The sequence below is a fragment of the Brugia malayi genome (genome assembly GCF_000002995.4).
Source record: "Brugia malayi strain FR3 genome assembly, contig: Bm_v4_ChrX_scaffold_001, whole genome shotgun sequence".
In the NCBI taxonomy this organism is placed as follows: Eukaryota; Metazoa; Nematoda; class Chromadorea; order Rhabditida; family Onchocercidae; genus Brugia; species Brugia malayi.
Genome location: NW_025062479.1, coordinates 14152707 through 14175043, shown reverse-complemented (window position 1 = coordinate 14175043; position 22337 = coordinate 14152707). Strand labels below are relative to the sequence as shown.

Genomic DNA, 22337 nt, shown 5'->3' with positions numbered 1-22337 from the left:
TTTGTTCAACCATTGCAATTAACAAATGAAATGACATTTTATCTCGAAAAGTCATGCAAATTGAATTGATAATATCAAACCATCGTATCTTTGATTTCATGTCGAGCATTTCCTTGTAAAGTTTTTTTCTCATCTCGATAGCTAGTTTTATCAAAAAAAAAAAAAAAAAAATTCATTTCGTTAAACGTTAATTGTTACTCACAAAACTATTTGTTCAATTAATATTTACAATTAATTTTCAGGGAAAAAAAAACTCTCTATTGATTCTTGTCATTCATGAAATTTGAACTTCTAAAGTAATATTGGTGGATAAGTTTAAATTTAGGCATTTCACTAATTGATTTGAAAATTTGTTTTTCCGTGTGGAAAATGGCAGCAGCAAACAGCGAAGAACAGATGAATTCAATCAACAGTTTCAAGGTTCATATTATATTAGAAATTGAGCGAAAGAATTGCAGATAAGGAAAAACTATAATAATTGTTTAATGTCTTGCTAGAATGATTTCATATATCTCCATTAATAATTCTGAACGTTTCATTAAATTGCTGATTGTTGTAGAATTCCATATTTCTTCTTTTTTTAGAAAAATGGTTTGAAAATCGCTTTTTTATTTATATATTAAACTGAGCTTATAATTTAGATTATTTAAACATCTGATATGTCCTTCGTATTGATGTGAATAAACTTGAAAGGTTTTTTTTTTGGTTTAAGTATTATTGATATAATTACCATTTGTAGAATTTTATTATATATGTTATCATCTTTGCTTTGTAACCGAATATAATAGGAAAAAACTATTAGGTATTATATGGTACAAAAGCTGGTTGTAGGAAATATGCGCAGTAGACGACAAATTAGCGAAAGATTTCTTAGTTTACAATCATTGGAATTTGGAAAGTGCTGTCCAGCATTTCTTCCATGTAGGTCTATGCATTATCAAGGCCTTATTTTTCAATTGCTCTTCGGATGAAAAATTTGTTTTTTTTTTTTAAAGTTGTATAATTCCTGACTCTAAATTTATTGGAAAGAAATTTTATATCCTTTTTTGATTGATCACTTAAAACATGTTTTTTTCTGGCGATAGATGAAGTTAATTTTTTTTTTTCTTCCTGTTACACTGTACCTATATCGTTTCCAGACTGGTGGGCGATTAAAAGAGGAAGAAGAACAAAATGTATCAAATGCAGAGAGCGAATTAAGACATAGGCATGTACAAGTCAATGAACCGTCAACCTCGCAGTATTTTTTCTTTTTCGAATTCTCAGTTCTTAAATGAATGATATTATTTTACTAGTTAGCCTGGCATTATAAATGTAAAGATAATATTGCGAGTGAATTAGTCATACTGATTTGCGTTGATTCACTAATAAAATATATTATTTATGCTAAAAGAGCAAAAAGTTATTACATACAGTTCCTTTTAGCTTCTTATTTTTCAGAATTGCAAGTCGGCGCTCATCTTTATCTCCTGCAGAAGTATTGTTGAGGAGACGTCCTCCATCTCCACAAACTTGGTTTGAATGGACCGTTACAGTCATCAAGCTTCCATTCTTTATTGCTTATCAAAGCTTGTTCGATCTTATCAGTTTTTTATGTATGTTATTCGGAAGATTTTTTCTCATTTTATAGCAATCTAAAAGATTTGGAAGAACAAATATTGAATAGTTACTTAGACTTAAAATTCTTGAAGTAGTTATGTTCAGAGGTTTCAATTTTTTTCTTCGAATAACTCTTTAGCATGCTATTTTTCATGGGTGTAAACAATCAAAGGTATATGCTGTTCAACTATTCAGTGAGTGGAAATAATGTAATTTCGTAATTGTTATAATTAAGGGTCATTATTCCGAGCACCGCCATTGGCAGTTGCTGATTCGAGAGGTGATGTACAACATTTTATCAACGACTTCAATGCTCGCTTCGCCGATTCCAGTAATGGAATTAGTTTTTTCAGTGGGTCATACGAGGATGTTAGTTTTTAATTCTGCTTAATGAATGTAACATTTCTGAATAAATTTTTAATATATTTACTAGAGGAAGTGTGACATGTGCACCAAATAGTATATTTGTCTTTTCCTACAAAGTACTTTCAAAATTGCATAAATTTCCTTGCTAACACTTTAAAAACGATTATTAACTTGCATCTTCTTTATAGGCAATAAACGAATGCAAAAATTCATTACGTTTTATGATCGTTTATTTACACAATCCATCACATGAATCTTGTGAACGTTTTGTTCGTGAGACTTTACTCAGTTATCAAATGAAACAATTTCTGGATCGGAATGAAATTCTGCTTTGGGGTGTATCAGTGCGCAGTCAGGAAGGTTATAAAGGTAATATAGAACGATTTTATCTTGATGCAAAAATATTTTCATAATGATTGTCGAATTTTTTCTGATCTGATATTTTACATATTTTACTCTGAATAATTTATGCATCTTCAGTTTATACAGTTTGATTGATAAGTTGCTGTTAAGGAAAAACTTTTTAGTTCATTATTTTGTCAAGCAACTAATCATACTTCACATTCGATGATATGTCATCGTTTACAGCTTTTTTATCAATTTTAATTTTGCAGTATCAATGGCTCTTCGAGAGAGCACATATCCATTTCTTGCGTTACTCTGTATGCGTGAGACACGAATGGTTGTAGTAAGTTTAAAAAGTTTTTTAAAAAATAATTATTGCAATAGTTTCACTATCTAGGTTCTCTTATCTTGTCCAAAAGGTTTTATAGTTGATGCGTAGTATGTGTCTAGTTGTTTTAATTTTCAATTTATATAAATTTTTTTTTTACTGTTTAATCTTTTTAATCCGTTTTTATTTTTACATTTGTTTTATTTATTTTTTTTTTATTCTTGATGCGGTTGTTCTTTTTTTTTTCGATTCTTTTAATTTTACTCTTTTGTCTTTTATGAGTATTTTTATTTTGGAATTTATTTGTGTTTCTGTATAACTGTTTGCAAATCCACTTGTTTATTATGTGATCGTTGTACTTTTATTGTAGTCATATAAACCTATGTTTACAACTAGTTTAGCACCTGTGTTGTTTGGACGATGATAGAAAATTATGAAATATGAAAAATTATGAAAAAAATCTGAAATAAATTTTGTTCAAGATTTTTTTTAAATTTCTAACTTGCTGCTATCATAGGTATTACGATTAGAAGGCGAATATGAACTAGAGCCAATGCTTTTCACAATTCAAACGGCAATTGATGAAAATCGCAACTATTTAGATGCTATAAGGAATGAAAGGTATAATACATCGGTTTACTACAAATTTTTTTTAAATAATTTTTAAAAGCGAAATATTATACTGTTAATTGGTACCAGACATCAGCGTGAGGTGAACAATCGCATTCTACGTGAGCAAGAATCAGATTATCAGCGTAGTTTGGCAGCTGATCGAGCACGTATAAGTGAGAGGAAACGCGCTGAGAGTGAACGAAAAATTGCTGAAATGAAGGAAGCGGAAGAGAAAAGGAGAAAACAAGAAAAGAAAGAAGTAATTTTATTTTTTTTTCAATACATCATTAACAGTAGGATTGTTATAAGCAATGATATAGCTGGCTTTCATTAAAGATAATTACTCTACTGACTTATTATCAGTTTGACTGGTAATCGGTTCGTACATTTTCCTGAAAGACAAAGGAGTGAAGCTTTTGTTTTAACAGTGTATATTGGAAATAGGAAATGCACTTAGTTATTTGAAGAGTTTCCTTAAGTATGGCAACAGAAATAAAAGTGTCAATAAAGGTAATTTTACTGTTTCACTATCGTTTTCCGGTTCTGCTTAATATTAATTACTGTCTAGTGTTAGTTTGTGCGACTTAATTTTAGATATAATTTTATCGTAGTAATTATTGAGTTGATCATTCAGAAATTAGATGCTATAAGAATGAAATTAGCAAGCGAATTACCACCAGAATCGCAAGCACCTGACTGTATTCGAGTAAGTGTACGATTTCCCAATGGAGAACGCTTTGAGAGGCGATTCGATGTTACGAATAGTTTGGAGGTTAGCTTTTTTTTATTCTTATGTCAAACTCGTCTTAGTTCACTTATTATACTATTCTACAAATTATATTTCTTAAAAATATGAAATAATTTCAATGCTACTATATTTGATTGTTGATTTGCACAATTTGAATTAGATCGGCTGTTACTGTAGCAGTCATTTTTTATTTATATTAATTAGCACAAGAGAATTATAATCAGTAACTTTTGTCACTGCTGAACTAAATTATGATTTACATATATTGTTATTCAGTTATTTCTCAGTTACAGAGAAATTTCTTTTAAAGCTTGCACATTTATAAAATTTTCTAGTTTTATGTTAACTTTGCAATTAAATTTGCTTGTAGTTGTTATTCAATGCAACGTTGGCTCATGAGAATTGTCCACCGAACCTCACGCTACTATCAAGTTATCCCAGAAAGCAACTTAACTGTGCACCCGAATGGTATCGTGAATTTGGAATAGTGCAAGATCCAACTAATATTCCAACATTTCATGATTGTGGTTTCGAGAAATCAGTGGTTGTTTTAGTGCAAGATAATGATGCATAGGTACTGACATTTATTCGACTTCTATTCACCTCAACTTTTTTTTTTTTTGGTTTAAATAATGTTTTATCTGTTGTCTAAATTACCTTAGATCTTTCCGTCATTTTAAAATAATTATGCCAGTGTAAAATTTAAATTATATGTAATTTCACAAACTGTTTTATTTTATTTAATGACTTTTTTTTTTGATAATTGAGTCTGAAAGCGTAAAACATTCTTTAAGTGAGATCAGTTCCGATAAGATTCTTTTGAATTAACTGATGCTAAATATAATTTAGTTACGAAATGTATCAAATTTCTCCTTAAGTTGACCTTAATAACCTTAATAAAATTGATGGAATTTCCATATTTCTCCACATCTGTTGTGCACGGTATGCAGTTTTTGTTAAGTTTTTATTTCTGAACTGGAACTTTTTTTTTTCTCTGACTGGAAATTTTAATTATTACCGGAATTGCAATCGTATGAAAGTCCATTTATTGCTTTTTATAATTCATTATTTCTGGACCTTTTCATTGTTCTATGATTTTGTTGCTATATTAAAACTTTTTGGTCGTTTTGGCTTGTAATAAATTTCTTTGTGGAATTAAACATTGGTTTTTTTTTTTTTCTCTCTCTACATTTTTCAGAGAATTAATTTTTATAAATCAGAAACATTTGATATTACGAAAGGAAGAAAGAAAGAAGGATTGGCAAAGGGAAGTCTTTTTTTTTTTCTTTTTGGTTTAACCAGCAAACTAAGATAATCGCTTCATATCTGAATTGAAAGTTGAATATCTGAACCGTTAAAACAACTGTTAGTCCCATCCTTTATTTCCCGAAGATTTGCCAAAGTATGCATTTTACATGTCAATCAATTATCAAAAGTTTTTTTTACTAGGAGAATATGCATTCAGTGGGGTTTCGCTACTTAAAATTAAACTATGTGTGAATGAATCATCACATAACATTGTGATATAACGAATGACTGAATGTAAGCTTTCGCACAGACATAATAACACACTATTATTCATAAAGAAGCTTTTAACTTTTAATCTTACCAAATAATATCCATTTATTAAATTTATAAGAATTATCATTAAGTACCAATAGATTACAAATAGTTAATGAAACTTAATTTTATATAGTTGGATATTTTTTCAATTAATAAATAAGGATTGGACGAAAAAGACGTCTTGTTGTTGATATTTTTTTTTGTGCTTAATTTAAGTTGCATCTTAATTTTTCATAAAATGTATTTGAAATAGTAATTTAAAAAATTTAGTCTAATTTTTCCCCGTCTAAACATTTTTGCTTTTTTTTTCTTTTATTGGAATAATTACAAAGTTGAGAAAAAAAAACAAACGTATTAATTTGTAAATATATGTGTACGTATTTCAGGCTTTGATTTAATACTGGTTAAAATAGCATAAATAAAATTTAATGAAATTAAAAGGGAATAAAAAAGAAAAGACAAGAAAAAAGAAGAGATTCATATACAGAGAAAGAGAGAGAGAGAGTTTTATATGAAATATACAAGTTATGTAAGAGGTTCTGGCAATTTATTAGCTAGTAACTCTATGGTGAGTGGCTTCAAATCCATATCCATTAAACTTTCCACATAAGAATTTGTTGCCTCATAAACGGACCAAAGCACCGATAACGCATGACCGAAACGTACTGGGCCATGTTTGTCATGTCTACAATGATATTTAAATAAAAATGGCTAAGTAAGGTTTAAAATTTAGCATTAAAAAAGCTTTTCCAAATGATATTTTTATGATTCAAGAAAAAAAAAAGGAAAAAGAAATCTTAAAAGCATACTTGAATATCATATAATTAAATAGGGTATCCAAAATTATCTGTCGTTGACATGATAGTTGTTTAAAACTGTTTGTCGATAAACCAGAACATTCTGGAATTTCTTTTTTTTTTTCGATTAAATTAATTTGAGTGCAATTTATGAAACAAAAATTAAGAAGGATTTGAATTTTTTTTTTCTTTAATAATTGAAAGTTTTAGACAAAAAAAATAGTAATTTAAATAAAGAATTATAATAATCAAATACACCTGCAAATTGGATGAGTTTATTTTGAGATTTAAGAGTCAAGCGAAAAAAAAATTTTTTTCATTCGTTTATATGATTTTTAGATGATATTTGAGGAAAAGAAAAATTATATAAAAATAATTAGAGAAAAAAAGATTTGAATAGATATAATTCATATGGTATTTTAAATTTTACACTTTAATCATAGCTGATAATATTTCAACTAAATATACACTAAGAATTTTAAACTTAAGACTTACCAGAATGCATAAAAGCAATTGCTTTGAGCAATAAAAATTCTTTCTTATCCAATTTTGCTCTATTAAAACTTTCAATTATCACTGATATTCCAATATTCTCTTCGATTGATCTACTCAATTTTGAAAAATGAATGAATAATTTGTATTCGAATTTATTTAGCTCAAAGATGTTCATCAATTTTCATTTTTTGACTTTAATTAAGATTAGCAGAAAAAAAAAGAAAAAAAAAATTTTGTACTGTTTTTCTCGTTGATTTCTATGATTTAATACAGATGTGCATTTTGAAATAGATTTTTTATAAGCAGTTTCCAATAAAATTAACACAAATGCAACATCACGTAATAATAATACCTATAATAAATTTAAGTAATAACATCAAAATAATAATTTTTAAGCAAATAATTCAATTATTATATAAAAATATAATTAAAAAAAAATAGTATAAGAAATAATTCGTTCATTTTATTTTATTATGAATTTAAATTAAAATGAAAAAAAGAAAAGAAAAAGAAGGAACCTTATCCTGAATTGGCATCCATTGAAATGATTCAAATGTTTTAGCATATTCTACCATAATTTCTAATTTTTGATTTAACATCGCTCCTGGCCCATTGTTATACTGCTTTTGCTATTAAATAATGATATATTAATAAAAAACAAAGAACAAAATCACATTTGGAAAAAGTGGGAGAGGAAAAAAAAGTATCTTTTTTAAGTGAAATAATAATTTTTTAACTGATTAAATTAAAAGCGAAATGTTTCGAAAGTTGAAATTTATTAATTTATAAAGTAAATATGAATCATTGAAATAGCGTGGAATTCTAATGAAATTTGAAATTTCGAATTAAAATAATTTCTTTATTCAGTTTATTTCTATTGTTAAATAATGTTACATTATTATAAAATATATTTCAAAAAAGAACAAAGAAAAAAAATTTTTTTATTAAAAAAAAAACAATATAATATAACAATGCATTTTTAAATACTTTAAAACTTTGTTTTCAATAAAAAAATAAAAAAAGAAATATTTTAATAAAAGAAGAAATGGAATATTTTACTATATTGATGAATAAACATTTGTTGCACCTACTTCATCATCAACATCACTAACTGATGATGTGGTTGACAACGTTGACACAATTGATGGCCGTGTTAACAAATCGAGAATTGAAATTGATGTATTACATTTTTCTGCATCTAATGCTTCATTAATAATTTCTTGTGCATGAATAAGATGCGAAATAAGCTATAAAAAATAAATAAATAATTTTGCGTAAAATTTGAAGGTTAGAAATTAACAAATATTGATTATTGGATATTTAATGATTAAATTAAATTTCATTTAAAAAATTTTGTTAAATATCAAATTTAAAAAAAAAGAGTTAATAAAAAAGGTTTACATGAACAACTTTTTAACTTTATAAAAACAAAACAAAAAAAAAAAAAACCTTGATGAACTAACTCGTTCATGTTTTTCTGTGATGGAGCAATACTTTCGAATTGTATCATCAATGCTTGTAATAATATTAGTGGTAGTTGTTGATGATGATATATTTATTTCTGAATATTTAAATCTGTAAACAATAAAAATTAATCCTTCCAGTTTTGTTTATTCTATTTTTTTTTTTATTCATTTATTAAAAGTATTTTTTTTTTAGTATTTATTTATATTGATTTTATTCATTTCATTTTATTTATTGAAAGTATATTTATTTATTTTTATTTATTTATTAAAAAAAATTTATTTATTGCTTATTTATTTGTTAGGAAAATATAAAAAAATGAACATTTCTTTTTCGCTCTTATTTTCTTTCATTCTACCTTTATCATTAATTCATATTATTTTTCTACCATTTCTTATCTTTTCATATATCTTACATACCTATTATCATGTTTTCCGATATATTTTTATTTCCAAAATTTTATCACTAACTAGTTGTTCTGGTAAATAAAAAATATCACACTTTTTTCTTTTCTTTTCACTATTAATATTTAATGTAATTTAAAACAAAGGACATCTTTATTACATCGATTAAAGCAATTTATTGATTGATAAATTAAGATGATAGGATAAAATGTGAGATAATTAATGATTTTTTTCTTTTTTTGCCAATTAATTTATAAATATTTGAGAAAAATTAAATATTACAAGAAGTTAATTTACCTAGAATTTTCGTCACTTGTTGCTAATGCATTATTTTTAGATTTTGGAAAATCAAGAATAGCTGAAATGGTATAAGCTCGTTTAGATGTTCCTGATTCATTATCTGGACTTGCTGATAAGCATTTACGATTGATATCAGTAGTGTCAAGAAAGGGATAATAATAGTAATGGTCATTCTCTGTACTAGTTGAAGTGGGCGCTTGTTGTTGAGGTATATCAAATTCAAACGAAGCATTTTGGGAGGTAGGTGAAACTTCCAGTGATAATGATAAGCGTCCGGAACGATTGCATTGAATTGCTAAAACCAACTTTCAAAAAGTATTTTTTTTTAGCAACAATTTTTGAAGAACAAAAAAAATAAAAATATTAATTTTATTCTGGAATAATTATTATCAAAATTAATAAAAATGAAATTTCAAACGCATTTTTTTAGCAAAAATTGTGAAAAAATAATAATATTAATTCCTTCTTATTAAAATATTTCATTAACGATCATCGATATATCATGATAACTAGATATTTATTTGGAAAATAACTAGTATATTTATTCAGTGCAATTAAAAATGAGTAATATTGAAAAATAAAAATAAAAGCATAGCAAAGAGAAAACCTTTTGGATTCATACCAACTGCAACACATTTATCAAATCTGCATGCTCGACAGGCACATCTCATATCTGAATTTGTTATATTAAATTTAAAAAATTAAAAAAATTTAATATATGTAATAATCAAATTATTTAATATATTTAATGCATTTAATAACCAAATTTAAATCAAATTGATGTTGAAATTTGAAACACTGAAGAGTATTTTATTATTTTTGATTGGAGCAATGATTTATTTCATCCTCTTTTTAATCTTAAATGCAAAGTTAATTAAAAAGAAGCAATGCCCTTTACAAAAAAAAAAAACTTTTCACTTTAAAAATTCATTGGAATTTTATGAAAAAGTTTAGTTTGCAAAAGAATTAAATGCAAGCTAAAAAAAGTTAGCAAGCAAATTTTACTGCTTGATAGATTAATTTTGATTAGTCATTTTGATTTTTTTCAATAATTTTTTTTTTTTTTTTTGTCGAAAATCTCTTGAAAGTAAACTTAGTTGAAGCTATGGCATAACTTATTATTACTTTTTAAAAGCCGATTTGAAAGTTTAGAGTATGAGTGATAAAAGTGATATGTAAATATTCAAATAATTTCAACCTAATTTAATGTGACCCGAGATAAATATGAATCATAAATGAATAAGTCTAACCTTTATCAAATATACAATTACCATTTTTGTGGCATTTATAAGTTCGATTAGACACCAAAGTACGTCGGAAAAATGTTTTACTGCAAAATCATTCGAATAAAATTAAATTTTAAAATTGTTGTTTATTTATTTGAATTTTATTCCGAAAATGAATAATAATTTTAACATATGTAAGCATGAAATTGAGAAGAAAATATATTTAAAAAAAAATGACTGATTAATTTATTTAAATGTGTCATAATGAAAAGTAATTTTTTTCTTTTGTGTCCCATATTATTATTTACTATCACCACAGCTTATTGTAAAATTTTAGAATTTACAATAATAATAAATTAATATTTTTGTCCCTATTATTATTATTATTCTTACTATTCCTTGATCATATTGTCTCCATACTTGCAAATATTATTAAATCTGATGAAAAGTTAAAACGAATAAATTCGCAACATTTTGTAAGAGAATGAAATATAAAATTAAAATTAACATTGATCTTACTATTGTTAACTTACTCATTCAATGTAATTTCTCATCAGAAAGGTTTAATAATTAATATATGAAAAGTATGTAAACATATATAAACTATCCTGTTACTCTTATCAACTACCTTTGTGTTATCATAAAAATTATTTAAATGCATATTTTTTTTAATTTTTTTAAATTATGACTAACCCATATTTTTCTCTTTTGATTTTGTTAAATAATTGGATAGCTTAATTTTCAACCCTAGCGAATAGCAATAAATGCTAAGAGAGGTTTATTTGGAAAAATGAATTTTGATAATCTCAATAAGATTTTGTTTTGGTAAGTGATCAATTTGATAAAAAAAATTAATTGCTAACCATCCATTGCAACTGGCAACTTCATAATGGAAGCCAGTTGCTAAATCACCGCAAACAGCACAACGCTCAATTGTTTTTGCTATTTCTAAAATATTTTCATTATCACTTATCATTATCATTTATCATTCATTTAAAAAGGAGAAACCAATGACAAAGCTTACAATAATCAAGTATTTTTTATATTTAAAAACTTTCTTAATTCATCTTGTCTTCATTTGTACATTATTATTATTATTATTATTTAATTATCTGATGCACCTAACGATGACTTGTCGTCCTTTTTGAATTGTTCGAATGCCATCTTTTAACGAAAAGTGACATGCAGAATTAGCGCAATCATACAATAATGATATTTTACTAAACTGAAAATAATCATTGCTCATTAATACATTAATTTGCTAATAGTAATGCATGATAGGTAAGCTAGAAACAATAATAAATGCCAATGAACAAAGTTCAAATTTATCAGTAAGTTTTGTTATTGGTTGCTATTGCTTGTGCTATTATTACTTTTCCGATAAATAAACAATGATTGGAATTTGTTTTGGATAAAGATGCCAACTGAAAGACCAATGATCAAAACGGTTATATAAATCATGATCATCAGTTGATTATCAGTGAAAAAAAATATTTAAAAAACTTTCCCACATTTTCGCTGATAACTAAAAAATTTATCATATCATATTATAAAATTTAAGTTTGAGCTTATTCCTACTCTATAATCATTTCAATTTCATATTACCATTTATAAACTTTTTAATTAAAAAAAAAAGTTCAAATAAAAATGAGAATTTTTTTTTCAGCTTCACATTAGATTACCTGATAACTCTAACTAAATAATTTTGCAAAATAAAGGCGTGAACCTATTCTTCAACCTCGCATTACTGTATTAAATGGTTTTTGTATTTAATCAATTGAAAATATTGCAATAAACACAAAAAATAAAGCAATAAGCGCAAATGTAAAATATTTTTCTTAAGTAATTTCAGCTAATTATTACAATGATAGAACTTCATTCAAATGATAAAAAAAAAGTGATAAAGAAGAAAGTGTAAATTTACTTTTTTCAAGAAACTATTTATGCTAAGAATAGCTTGCTTTTATTAAATACTTCAAACATAAATGATTGTGTTAAAAAATTAGCATTTTATTTACAGCTATATTCCGATTAGTTCAATTATTTAGCTATGGTAATGATATATTCAATAATTGATCTATTAAATAGTAATAGTAAGACAAATTACACCTGTAAAAAAATAAACGAAAAAAATGATTAACAAAAATGAAAAAAATGAACTACAAATTAATTTCATTTTTAAATGTCTCTAAAATATTATTGATTTTGATGGTATTTAGATTTGTTATTCATATTTTATAAATTATCCAAATAATGAATGCCATTTCTTTTTTTCTTTTTTAAAGGAAAAAAAAAATATTGCAAATGAATGAATATCATTATAATTAGGATAAATATAAAAAGAAAAACTCATTGCATAAATTTGGAATTCTCAAATATTTTGACGTAAACATGATGGAATTTTTGTCCTTTCATCCGCAATTAATTCTATTCATGTTTCTTTCTTTCTTTTAGTATTTCTATTTCTATTAAATATTCATTTATTATTTTCAATAAAATTTAATTTCACTAATTATTTTCGAATAAATGCAATTATTTCATGAAGCATGTAAATTATAATTTAAAATATTATTGAATTAAATGGATAAGAAAAGAAATAATTTTGCTGAATTAAAGAAAAAAGAGTAATAGATGCAAATAATAAAAAATTTTAATTGAAATAATTAACTAAAAAATATGCTTATGATGGAAAGAAAATTTAATTAAAGTACAAATGAATAGTATTAAAAAATGATGAAGTTTTTGAGTAAGTTAAGATTATTATTTCGTGACAAATTATTGGTAATATAATTGATGAAGTAAGTAAAACAAAATGAACTAGTTTAATTGACCTAAAAATTTAATTATAGCAATGAGTAATATGTAATAAATAATTGACAGTAATTCATTATAATTCTCTAAATACTGCAAATATTCTTGTTCTAATAAATTTTGTATCATTAATGTTTCAAAAAAAGAAAAAAAGGAACAATTATTTCTATGATTTAATTAATCGTATCAAAATTTATGCAAAATATAATGATGGAAATGTATAAATATGTAATAAACTAATAATAATAATAATAGTAATAAATTGATAAATAAGTAAGACTAACAAGAAATTGAATATCAAAGTTTTACAATTATTTCCTTGATCTTCTTTTCATATTCATTTTAATACCACTAAAAATATACTACTAATATGATTAAACTTTTAAAATTCTCTTAATCTTTATTTATTTGTTTATATTTGATTATTTATGCATGCGTATATGTGTACGTGTGTGTATGTATGTATGTGTATACACACATTCACGTACATATATATGAGTTACGTGTTTAATTGATACGTATTTTGCTCCAAAATTGTCGTTTATCTAAGAAAATACGCGAATGAATTTTATATTATTAAGAGAAATGAAATACATTAATTTATTTAACATAATAAATGTGTGATATTTCTAATAATTAGCGCAAATTTCTTGTTTTATTTAAAATACAAAAATAAATAAGATGCGTATTATTTAGAATAGATTTTTCATCTTTTTTTTGATGAATTAATTGAGAAGTTTTTAGAAATCTTTTAATGAAATATGAAAAGAGAGAGAGAACAAAAATGTAAAAATGAGTGAGAAATTGAAATGTTTACAAAAATCTTTGCAGTTTCTTTTTTCATTTTTTTTTTTTGTTTTCTTAAAATATTTCAATTTTGTTGTGAAATATTGAAATAAATGAGAAAAAGAAGGAAGAGTGAGTGAGAAAGTAAGAAGAGAGGGAAAAAGTTGGAAAAAAAAAGGAACTCTTCGATGAAAAGAATATGTGATAAATAAAAAAATAAAGTTTAAAAAATTAACAAATGATAAATTGATGAAATGCGAATTCTTATTAGCAATAATAAATTAATAAATGGTTCAATAATAAAGTAGAAATCAAATGTATTTATTTTGAAAAATTGAATACAAATTTGGTTTATAATAGACAATGCTAAATGTTCTATTTACTTTTTAAAAATGTAAAATAAAAAAAAAAAGTGAAGTAAAATATTGCTCATTTATTATTACTTTAAAAAAAAAGTATTGCTCTAAACGCATTTATTATAATGAATGAATTCAAGTTATATCCTTTAATTATCATTTTCCTCTCTATAATTGCTTAGTGACTTATTTGAAGATAAAAAATAGAGAAAGTTGGATTATCATTTTATATTACTAATTATCAGTTCATTATCAAGCAACTTTAGCTTGTGTTATATTATTTTAATATCATTTCTATTCTAAATCAAAATTATATAAAAATATTTAAGAATATTTTTTTCCCTTTTTTTGTTAACAAAATGATACAAAAAGCAAATTAATAAAATTAAATAACATAAGTGTATTCATTGTATATCATTGCAAAATTATCACAATAATAATATAAGAATGAAAGAAATTTGCATATTGTTATCGTATGTTATCATAATAATTACAACTTTCTAAATGATTTTTTTCTTTTTTTTTGTTTTCATAAGTGTATCAATTAATTCATTACCATAAAAATTAAAAAAAAATAGCATTGAAAATAGTGAGAGGAGAATGAAGAGTGAAAAAAAATTTTTTTTTTTTGAAAATATGGAAAAAAGAAATTAATTATAAGAAAAAAATGATAAATTAATTAAATAACTATAAATTGTGTGCCATGTATTGTAAATTACAGGATTTTATATCATTTTATTGAATTGAAACCATTTATTGATAGCATTTTAGGAAAAATAATTTTTATCAAATTTACTGCTACTGCTAACTATTTTCTGATCTTCTTTTGTTCCATTCGCTTAATGATAGTATTTACTTCATAATCATTGTTTAACTGATAAAATATGAAATCGAAATATAAACAAAATATTTCTGCTAGATATGGAAAGAAAATGAAATTAAGCAAATAAACGAATGAAAATGGAAAATAATTTTGCTATGTTTTACATTTTAAAAATGACTAAAATCAATAATGTTTATTTGCCTTTTTTTATTTCATCTTTTCTAGCTAAAAAAAAAAAAAAAATTAATAAAATGAAAATATTAGATAGTTAAAATAAATAATGACTAAATGTATGTAAAAATATATATTTATTTCATTATTTAATAGATTAAAATAAAAAAAAAAAAGTTTTGAATAATCTTATTAAAGCTAAACCATTATGAATTTTTGACAATCATTATAACAATGTTTATTTTTAAAAATGGCGAAATCTTTTTTTTCTCTGAAAAATATTCGAATTTTTTTCTAATAATTAATGTTTGACTATTTAAGTAAACCAGAAATACCAGAAATAGGGATGGAAAAGTTAAAATGGAGGAATGTGAAGAGTATGTGTGGTACTAATGGACATTCAAGTGAAATTCATTTTCCTCTTCGAAATGATTGAACGACAAGTTTTTCAATTTATGTTCAATGTTTTTTTTTTTTTTTTTTTTTTTTTTTTTTTTAGTAATAAAATAGCTTAGATAAATGAATCATTTGGTTGATGTCTGATTTTTAATTCTCAATGACAGACGTTTTCATTGAAAATAACAGCAAAATGAAAAATGGAAAAGAAAAAATGCTCGGATATTAAAACATCGAACATGAAAAGAAGGAAATGAAAGAAAAAACACTCTAGTATTTTTCTTCCTTTTCTAAATAACAAAAATAAATTTTGAAATGAACTAAAAAATGTCCGATGGAATAAATTATTCGTATTAAATATAATAAAATGATAATAAAATTGAAAAGTATGAAAAATCGCATACTTTTATTTGTTAGCTAAAATACATTTTTTATAAAATATAATTTCAACAAGTTATATCAAATATTAATTAGCAACTTTCTAATGTATTATTCAATTCACTAAAAAATTTTAAAGGCGTAGAATAACGTATAAATACATATTTTGGGCGATTTTTTTTCCAGTAACGGGAGCAAGAAAAAAAAAAGATCGGTTGACATTAATGATTAGATGCGATGAGTTCAATTACTTAATATTTTTGATCTATGTAATCTTTCCTTTCCCGAATTAATAGCATTTTACATTGGGAGAAATGTATTTCTGGCAATTACAGGTAAGCAAAATAATTAATTAATTGTTATCCGATAATTTCAATCAGCGCAGTGATTAAATTATTTTATTGATGATAAGTTATTTTTGCTATAAATTTCACTGGTTAACAATCTTTTATAAGCAAAAAAAAAAGAAAAGAAAATGAAACTAGTCGTCGATATCATTATTACAAATCATCAATCTGTATAATTTTCTGATTGAAATTTAAATTTCAAAAAAAAAAATTCTCTGAAATGTCTAAAATACATTCGTGTCTGATTACAATAAACTACGTGTTTATTATTAGTTAATCATAAAATAATTTGTATTTAAGAAATTGTAATAGAAGAAGAAAAAAGAGAAAAATTTAATGTAAAAAAGCATTCGACTGTTGGAATGATATTCCACAAATACTTTAAAGTTATTTATATTTGAACCATTTATCGTTATTTGTCGTTCGTTTTTTACTTTTTTCTTCTCCCCTGCTCTCTCTCTCTCTCTCTCTCTTTTTCTCCGTCCCTTTCTTTCTTTTCGTTTAACTGAATACAATGACAAACAGATATGAATGTACGTAATAGAGAAAGGGTGGCAAATGACATCGAGCGCATAATGTGCATTTTCTTGTTTGCAATTACCGCTGCTACATTTAGTGTTCAATGATCAACGAACAAGAATTAACAGATTTGAATTAAAAATCAGATATAATGCTTGGAAGAGTCTATATTTTGTAATTATTTCGTTGGGGAAGTCTATATTTTATAATTTTTTTGTTCTATTTCCCATGTAACTCATAATAATCATCAGGAATTATTTATCATTTTGTTCTCATTTCTAATTTAAATCAATAATAAAAGTTTAGAATTTTTGAATTTAAAAAAGTCATTTTTTTTTCATTAATAACCATTTAAAATATTACAAATATTAATACAAAATTATTAATAGTCATTTATTAATAACAATTAATAGTCATTTATTAAACTTACAAGAAAATAAATATCGATAATACTTTCTTTTTAATTTTTAATGCAATCATTTGAATATTTACAATATGATATTTGATGTGATATTAAGTAAGCACAATGATGATTGAATTTTAAACAAACATCAAAAAATTTATTTCATTCAGCGAACAGAATGCTAATTTGATATTTGAAAAAATTGCTTAAAATCGAAAACATCTGATGGTTTATGTGAAATCATTATTAAAGCTTTTTTATTAGCACCATTTTTTTCGTTTCTACAACTTTTATAAGCAATACAAAACATATTTATGAATATTATTAGACATAACTAATTTATAAGAATTAAAAATTTCATCAAATACCCATCGTTTTATTATAGCAATAGGAACTGATCATAAAAATTTATCAGAATTTCCAAACATACGCTTCATTTTTAACAAAATATAATATCATAATTCATAATTCCTTGCCTTACTGAGCTATTTTCTAGTTATCAAATGGTTTGTAATAAAGAAATATTATTGGCTCATAATAAAATATATGGATATATATTTTTTCTTGATAGGAAAATTTATTTTCGGAATTTAATTATTTACAAAGCAGAAAGAGGTTCTTGGCATATTTTGATATGTGTGCAATATAATTAAATGTTACTTTAGACAGACATCTGACCAAGCTGATCATTGATCATTGAACCTAAACAACACTGACGAGAACTTAGAGAATGTTTTCTGGTCTCTTTCGGCAAAAAAAAAAAAAGAAAAGAAATGAAATGAAACAGGGTAGATGAGTTTCGTTTCATAATAGAAGAGAAAGAATGCCTATCTTTTGGAATTAATAATAATAATAATAATAATAAATGATAATTATAAGTGATAGTAATAATAAATGAAAATATTGGTAATAATAAATTACAATAACAACAATAATAAATAATGAATAATAGGCGTTTCGGCTATGATTAATGATCGCTCATACTGGTGTTTCATCACCAATTTCATCTTCCTCTTTCTATCTCCCTCTCCTTCCCTCTCTCTTCTTCTCTGTCTCTCTCTCTCTCTTTTACTCTTAAAAAGGAAATAAGCGGTTTATGAGAGAGTTTTAATGGATACAAAAACATGCATTTGCTCCACTAATATATGATGCAAATGCTAACTTGACTAAAGCATAAACGAATTTCATATTCGTTCCCATTTGGGAAAGTGACACATTGAAAACTTTAGTTTTTATTTTCATTTGTGTCAGCCGTTTCATTCATCAAATAATATAATGGAAATAATTGGTAGAAAAGAATATCAACAAAATTAATTGTCTAATTATTCATAATATCTGCTCTACGAATTACACAATCGAAAAAAAAAAAAAAAAAAAAAGAAAATGATAAAAAATTGTTGACATTAAAAATTATTAAAAAAATAAAGTTACAATAAATAAAAATAGCAATATGCAGCAATATGTATGTGGATAAAATATGGTTATTAGTTAATTCAAAAAAAATTTTTTTTAATTACACAAATTTTATTTTTTTAAATGGGATAGAAATTTTATTGCTTTCTACTTATAATTACCAAAGTAAAATTTTGTAAAAAAATTTTTACAATTTAATGTTTTAATCACATTCATGCATTTAGATACAATTAATTTAGAAAGGAAAAAAGGAAATTGTGATTTTAATATATGCGTAAAAAAGTGCGTAAAAATTTTTACATAATTTCGTATGAAATATACACTTTAATTTATTGATATAATTCAATCCATGTAGGAGATAAAGAAAAAAATAGAAATTGAAAATTTTGTAATAATAGAATCGAATTTATAATAATAAGGAAACATTTAATATTTGAAAAAAATAAATCGATATATATATATATATATATATATATATTTCAAAATATGTCAAAAAAGATTCTTCCAGCAAAACTGATGAAATTTCAGTTTTGATGTAATGATTTTATATTCCTTGTTATTTGTTTTTCCTAAATTACAACAGCAACAAACAACAATATCAACAACACTAACAATAAAAACAGTAACAATAAGCGACAACAACAAACAACATTCTACAATAACGGGAGCAATAAAAGCAATTACAACAGCAATAACAATAATAGCGGCGATGACATCCAAAAAAATAATTTCCAATTGCTCATCCTAAATTACAACAATAACAATGACAATAAAAGAAACACGGTGCGGTAAACGCAATTGGTGGGAGATGGGATGATTTTATTCAAATTCAGAATATCATTTTCAAATTATATATATATGAAAGACTAAACAATATGTAACAGTTGTTTCTTTTTTAATATTATGATTGCAATAAAATGTGTTAAATATTCAATAGTTTGGACGTGATAACGTGATTTAACCGATATATGTTTAAATTATTAACTGTTTCAAATACTAATCTGTTAATTTCCATTTTATTACTTACATTATTACAAGTTAATCTTAATTTCCTGTTCGATACTTTCTCAACATAACTATGAAAAATTTTTGTTACTTCCCCATTCAAATGATAAATTCTTTGATTCTTTGATATATTTGATATAACAGTAAATAATAATTATTTGCAATACTAACTTACATTTTAACGATTATTTCTACAATTTCATTTTGATAACACACGATAATAAACAGCGTACCCATTTTATATCTTTCTATTTTTTATTTCAAAATTTTATTTTTCAATCTCTTTCTTTTCCTTTTTTCAATTTATTTAATAAAATTTTGATCAATTATTTGTAATACATTGCTAAGTTTATTTTATTTTCCTTATTACCAACAGACAATATATTATCATTTGTAAAAAATCTTTTGCAGAAGAAATAAACAATAAATTCTCAATTACAAATGAGAGAAGGTAAACAAAGAAATGAAATATATGTATATAAAGTTTATGTCATTTAAAAACTCCATTAATCTTTAATTATTCAAATATGATATGATATAGCACAATTTATTTTGTTCAGCAAAAATTTTAATTATTTTTAAAAAAATTTTAAAAAAAAAAAAAAAAAAAAAAAATTAAATTAAAAAAAAATTTTAATCAAAATGTAATAATTATTCAAATATGATATGATATAGCACAATTTATTTTGTTCAGCAAAAATTTTAATTATTTTTAAAAAAATTTTAAAAAAAAAAAAAAAAAAAAAAAAAAAAAAATTAAAAAAAAATTTTAATCAAAATGTAATATATTGCACTATATCAAATGATATAGTGCAATATATTACATTTTGCATAAATTTAAATTGTTGCTAAGATTTTAAAAATTCCATAACACATACATATATTTCTTTTTTCTAATTTGTTCACCAAAAGAATATATTTAAGAAATTATTTTATAAATTTTTATTAAAATTTCAATATTTTATGAAATTATTGAATTTTCATGACAACGATAAATGTGCGTTTTTGAGCATTTGCATACCAATGTCACATTCACAAGAAATGACTAACTCAAAATTTTTAAAAAAATAAAAAAAAAATTAGAAGAAAATTTTAAAAAAATTGAAAAGTTTGAAAATTTATAAAAATCTTTTGTATTTTTTTCTCAAATGACACAAAAAAAGAGTGAGGACAAAAGTTTTCAGAAAAAAATATTCCAAAACTAAAAAAATACGAAATATTAAATTTTTGAAAAAAAAAATTAAACAACCATTAAATTTCATGTTTTATTATCATATGTAGAAATTATTAACTTCAATCAAAACAACAAATATTTTTTTAATCATTTAAAGAAAGAAAAACAAAAGATTTTTTTTAAGAAAAGAATAAAGAAAGATATTGAAAGATATGAGATAAAAACGATAACAATTTGTTGAATTGAATTTTAGACGACGGTGGTGTCAACTGCTGGACCATATGAATTAACCATTAGTTTATTCATCATTTTTGTACCCTATAATAAGTAAAAATAAAACTTCTCTAATCATTTCTTTTTAATTAGTCATTTTTTATTAGCAAATAAAAAAGAAGTAAACAACGAGAATTTCCATTTTAATAGAAAAACTTTTTTTTTTTTCTCTTTGAGAAAAACTTTGTTTTTTTTCCTCTATTTTTTTTCGAAAAATTCATTTTTAATTTTTTCTATCCTTTTTTTTTTCATTTGAGAAAAAAATAAAATAAAAAAGGAAAAAAAGAGATCATCGTAAGGAAGTGATAATCATTATCCTTTCTTTTGCATTTCGTATTTCTTTCAATTGTATTACTACGTATTTAAAATTTGAATTTATTTAGTATTAATTACGACTAAGTTCTAATTCAATCACTAGTTTCACTCTTTGATTATAAAAAGTAATAAAATGATAATAATAATTTGATACATAAAAAAAAGACATTTATGTAAAATTGAAAAATAAAAACCTTTTTAGAACGATGACGCATTCGATGGACGCCACATAAATTTGAACCAAACTGCAAAGCAATAAATTTCTTTCACCATTCTACATCATTTGGAAGGTTTTTGTTCAAAAAAAAAAAAGTGTCATTTACTTATTATCCAAAAAAAATTCAAAAAAAAAAAATTATTTCAGATTATATTATGAAATGAATAGTAATAATAGCAATAATAACAACAATAGTAATAATAAATAATGGCAATTAATAATAATACTACTACTAAATAATAATGATTAATAATGATAATAATAGTGATAAATATCTGTAACCTTTTCGAAAATAGTACGTTCATCATCTTTTGAAATCCAAATGAAATTAATAATCAGTGATAGTAAAAAAATTGCGACAAAAAAGCACATTGATGCAGCTAATGGACCCAAATAATCAGTAAATCCAAATATTTGCTTCATCGCTTTACTATCATTAATCAATTAATCAGTAACATGTTTTATTGAAAGAAAATTGGAGGAAAAAAGCCAAAAGAAAAAATTTCATAACAAAATAAAATTAACAATTTAATTGTTCAATATATAAAATAAAAACGAAGCAAAAAAAAAGAAAAAAAGTAAGTGTGGGAAAAATAAAAATAATTGAAAAATTTTCAAACATCAGTTAAAAATTATAAATTTAATGTTTTCTCGTATTTTAAATCTGAATCTTTTCATAACTAATTTTTCACATCTAATACAG

The 22337-nt window shown here is 23.7% G+C and overlaps 3 protein-coding genes across 3 annotated transcripts; 1 reads left to right on the top strand and 2 right to left on the bottom strand.

Annotated features, from left to right (window-relative positions):
* Positions 1 to 369: 369 nt before the first annotated feature.
* On the top strand, positions 370 to 4572 carry Bm8064 (UBX domain containing protein; the record flags this gene model as incomplete). The annotated part of the gene is made up of 11 exons (XM_001894536.2): positions 370 to 420; positions 832 to 921; positions 1140 to 1240; positions 1441 to 1595; positions 1835 to 1968; positions 2154 to 2334; positions 2580 to 2653; positions 3156 to 3259; positions 3338 to 3509; positions 3885 to 4022; positions 4369 to 4572. 11 exons carry the CDS (start codon positions 370 to 372, stop codon positions 4570 to 4572), a joined length of 1404 nt encoding a protein of 467 aa, XP_001894571.1.
* Positions 4573 to 6086: 1514 nt separating this feature from the next.
* On the bottom strand, positions 6087 to 11411 carry Bma-nhr-120 (Uncharacterized protein; the record flags this gene model as incomplete). The annotated part of the gene is made up of 12 exons (XM_043074813.1): positions 6087 to 6246; positions 6371 to 6461; positions 6854 to 6963; positions 7093 to 7205; positions 7372 to 7482; positions 7945 to 8100; positions 8317 to 8428; positions 9019 to 9316; positions 9629 to 9694; positions 10272 to 10351; positions 11111 to 11195; positions 11369 to 11411. 12 exons carry the CDS (start codon positions 11409 to 11411, stop codon positions 6087 to 6089), a joined length of 1425 nt encoding a protein of 474 aa, XP_042930747.1.
* A 9667-nt stretch (positions 11412 to 21078) lies between these two features.
* On the bottom strand, positions 21079 to 22057 carry Bm18000 (Uncharacterized protein; the record flags this gene model as incomplete). The annotated part of the gene is made up of 3 exons (XM_043074812.1): positions 21079 to 21147; positions 21612 to 21662; positions 21917 to 22057. 3 exons carry the CDS (start codon positions 22055 to 22057, stop codon positions 21079 to 21081), a joined length of 261 nt encoding a protein of 86 aa, XP_042930746.1.
* Positions 22058 to 22337: the final 280 nt, after the last annotated feature.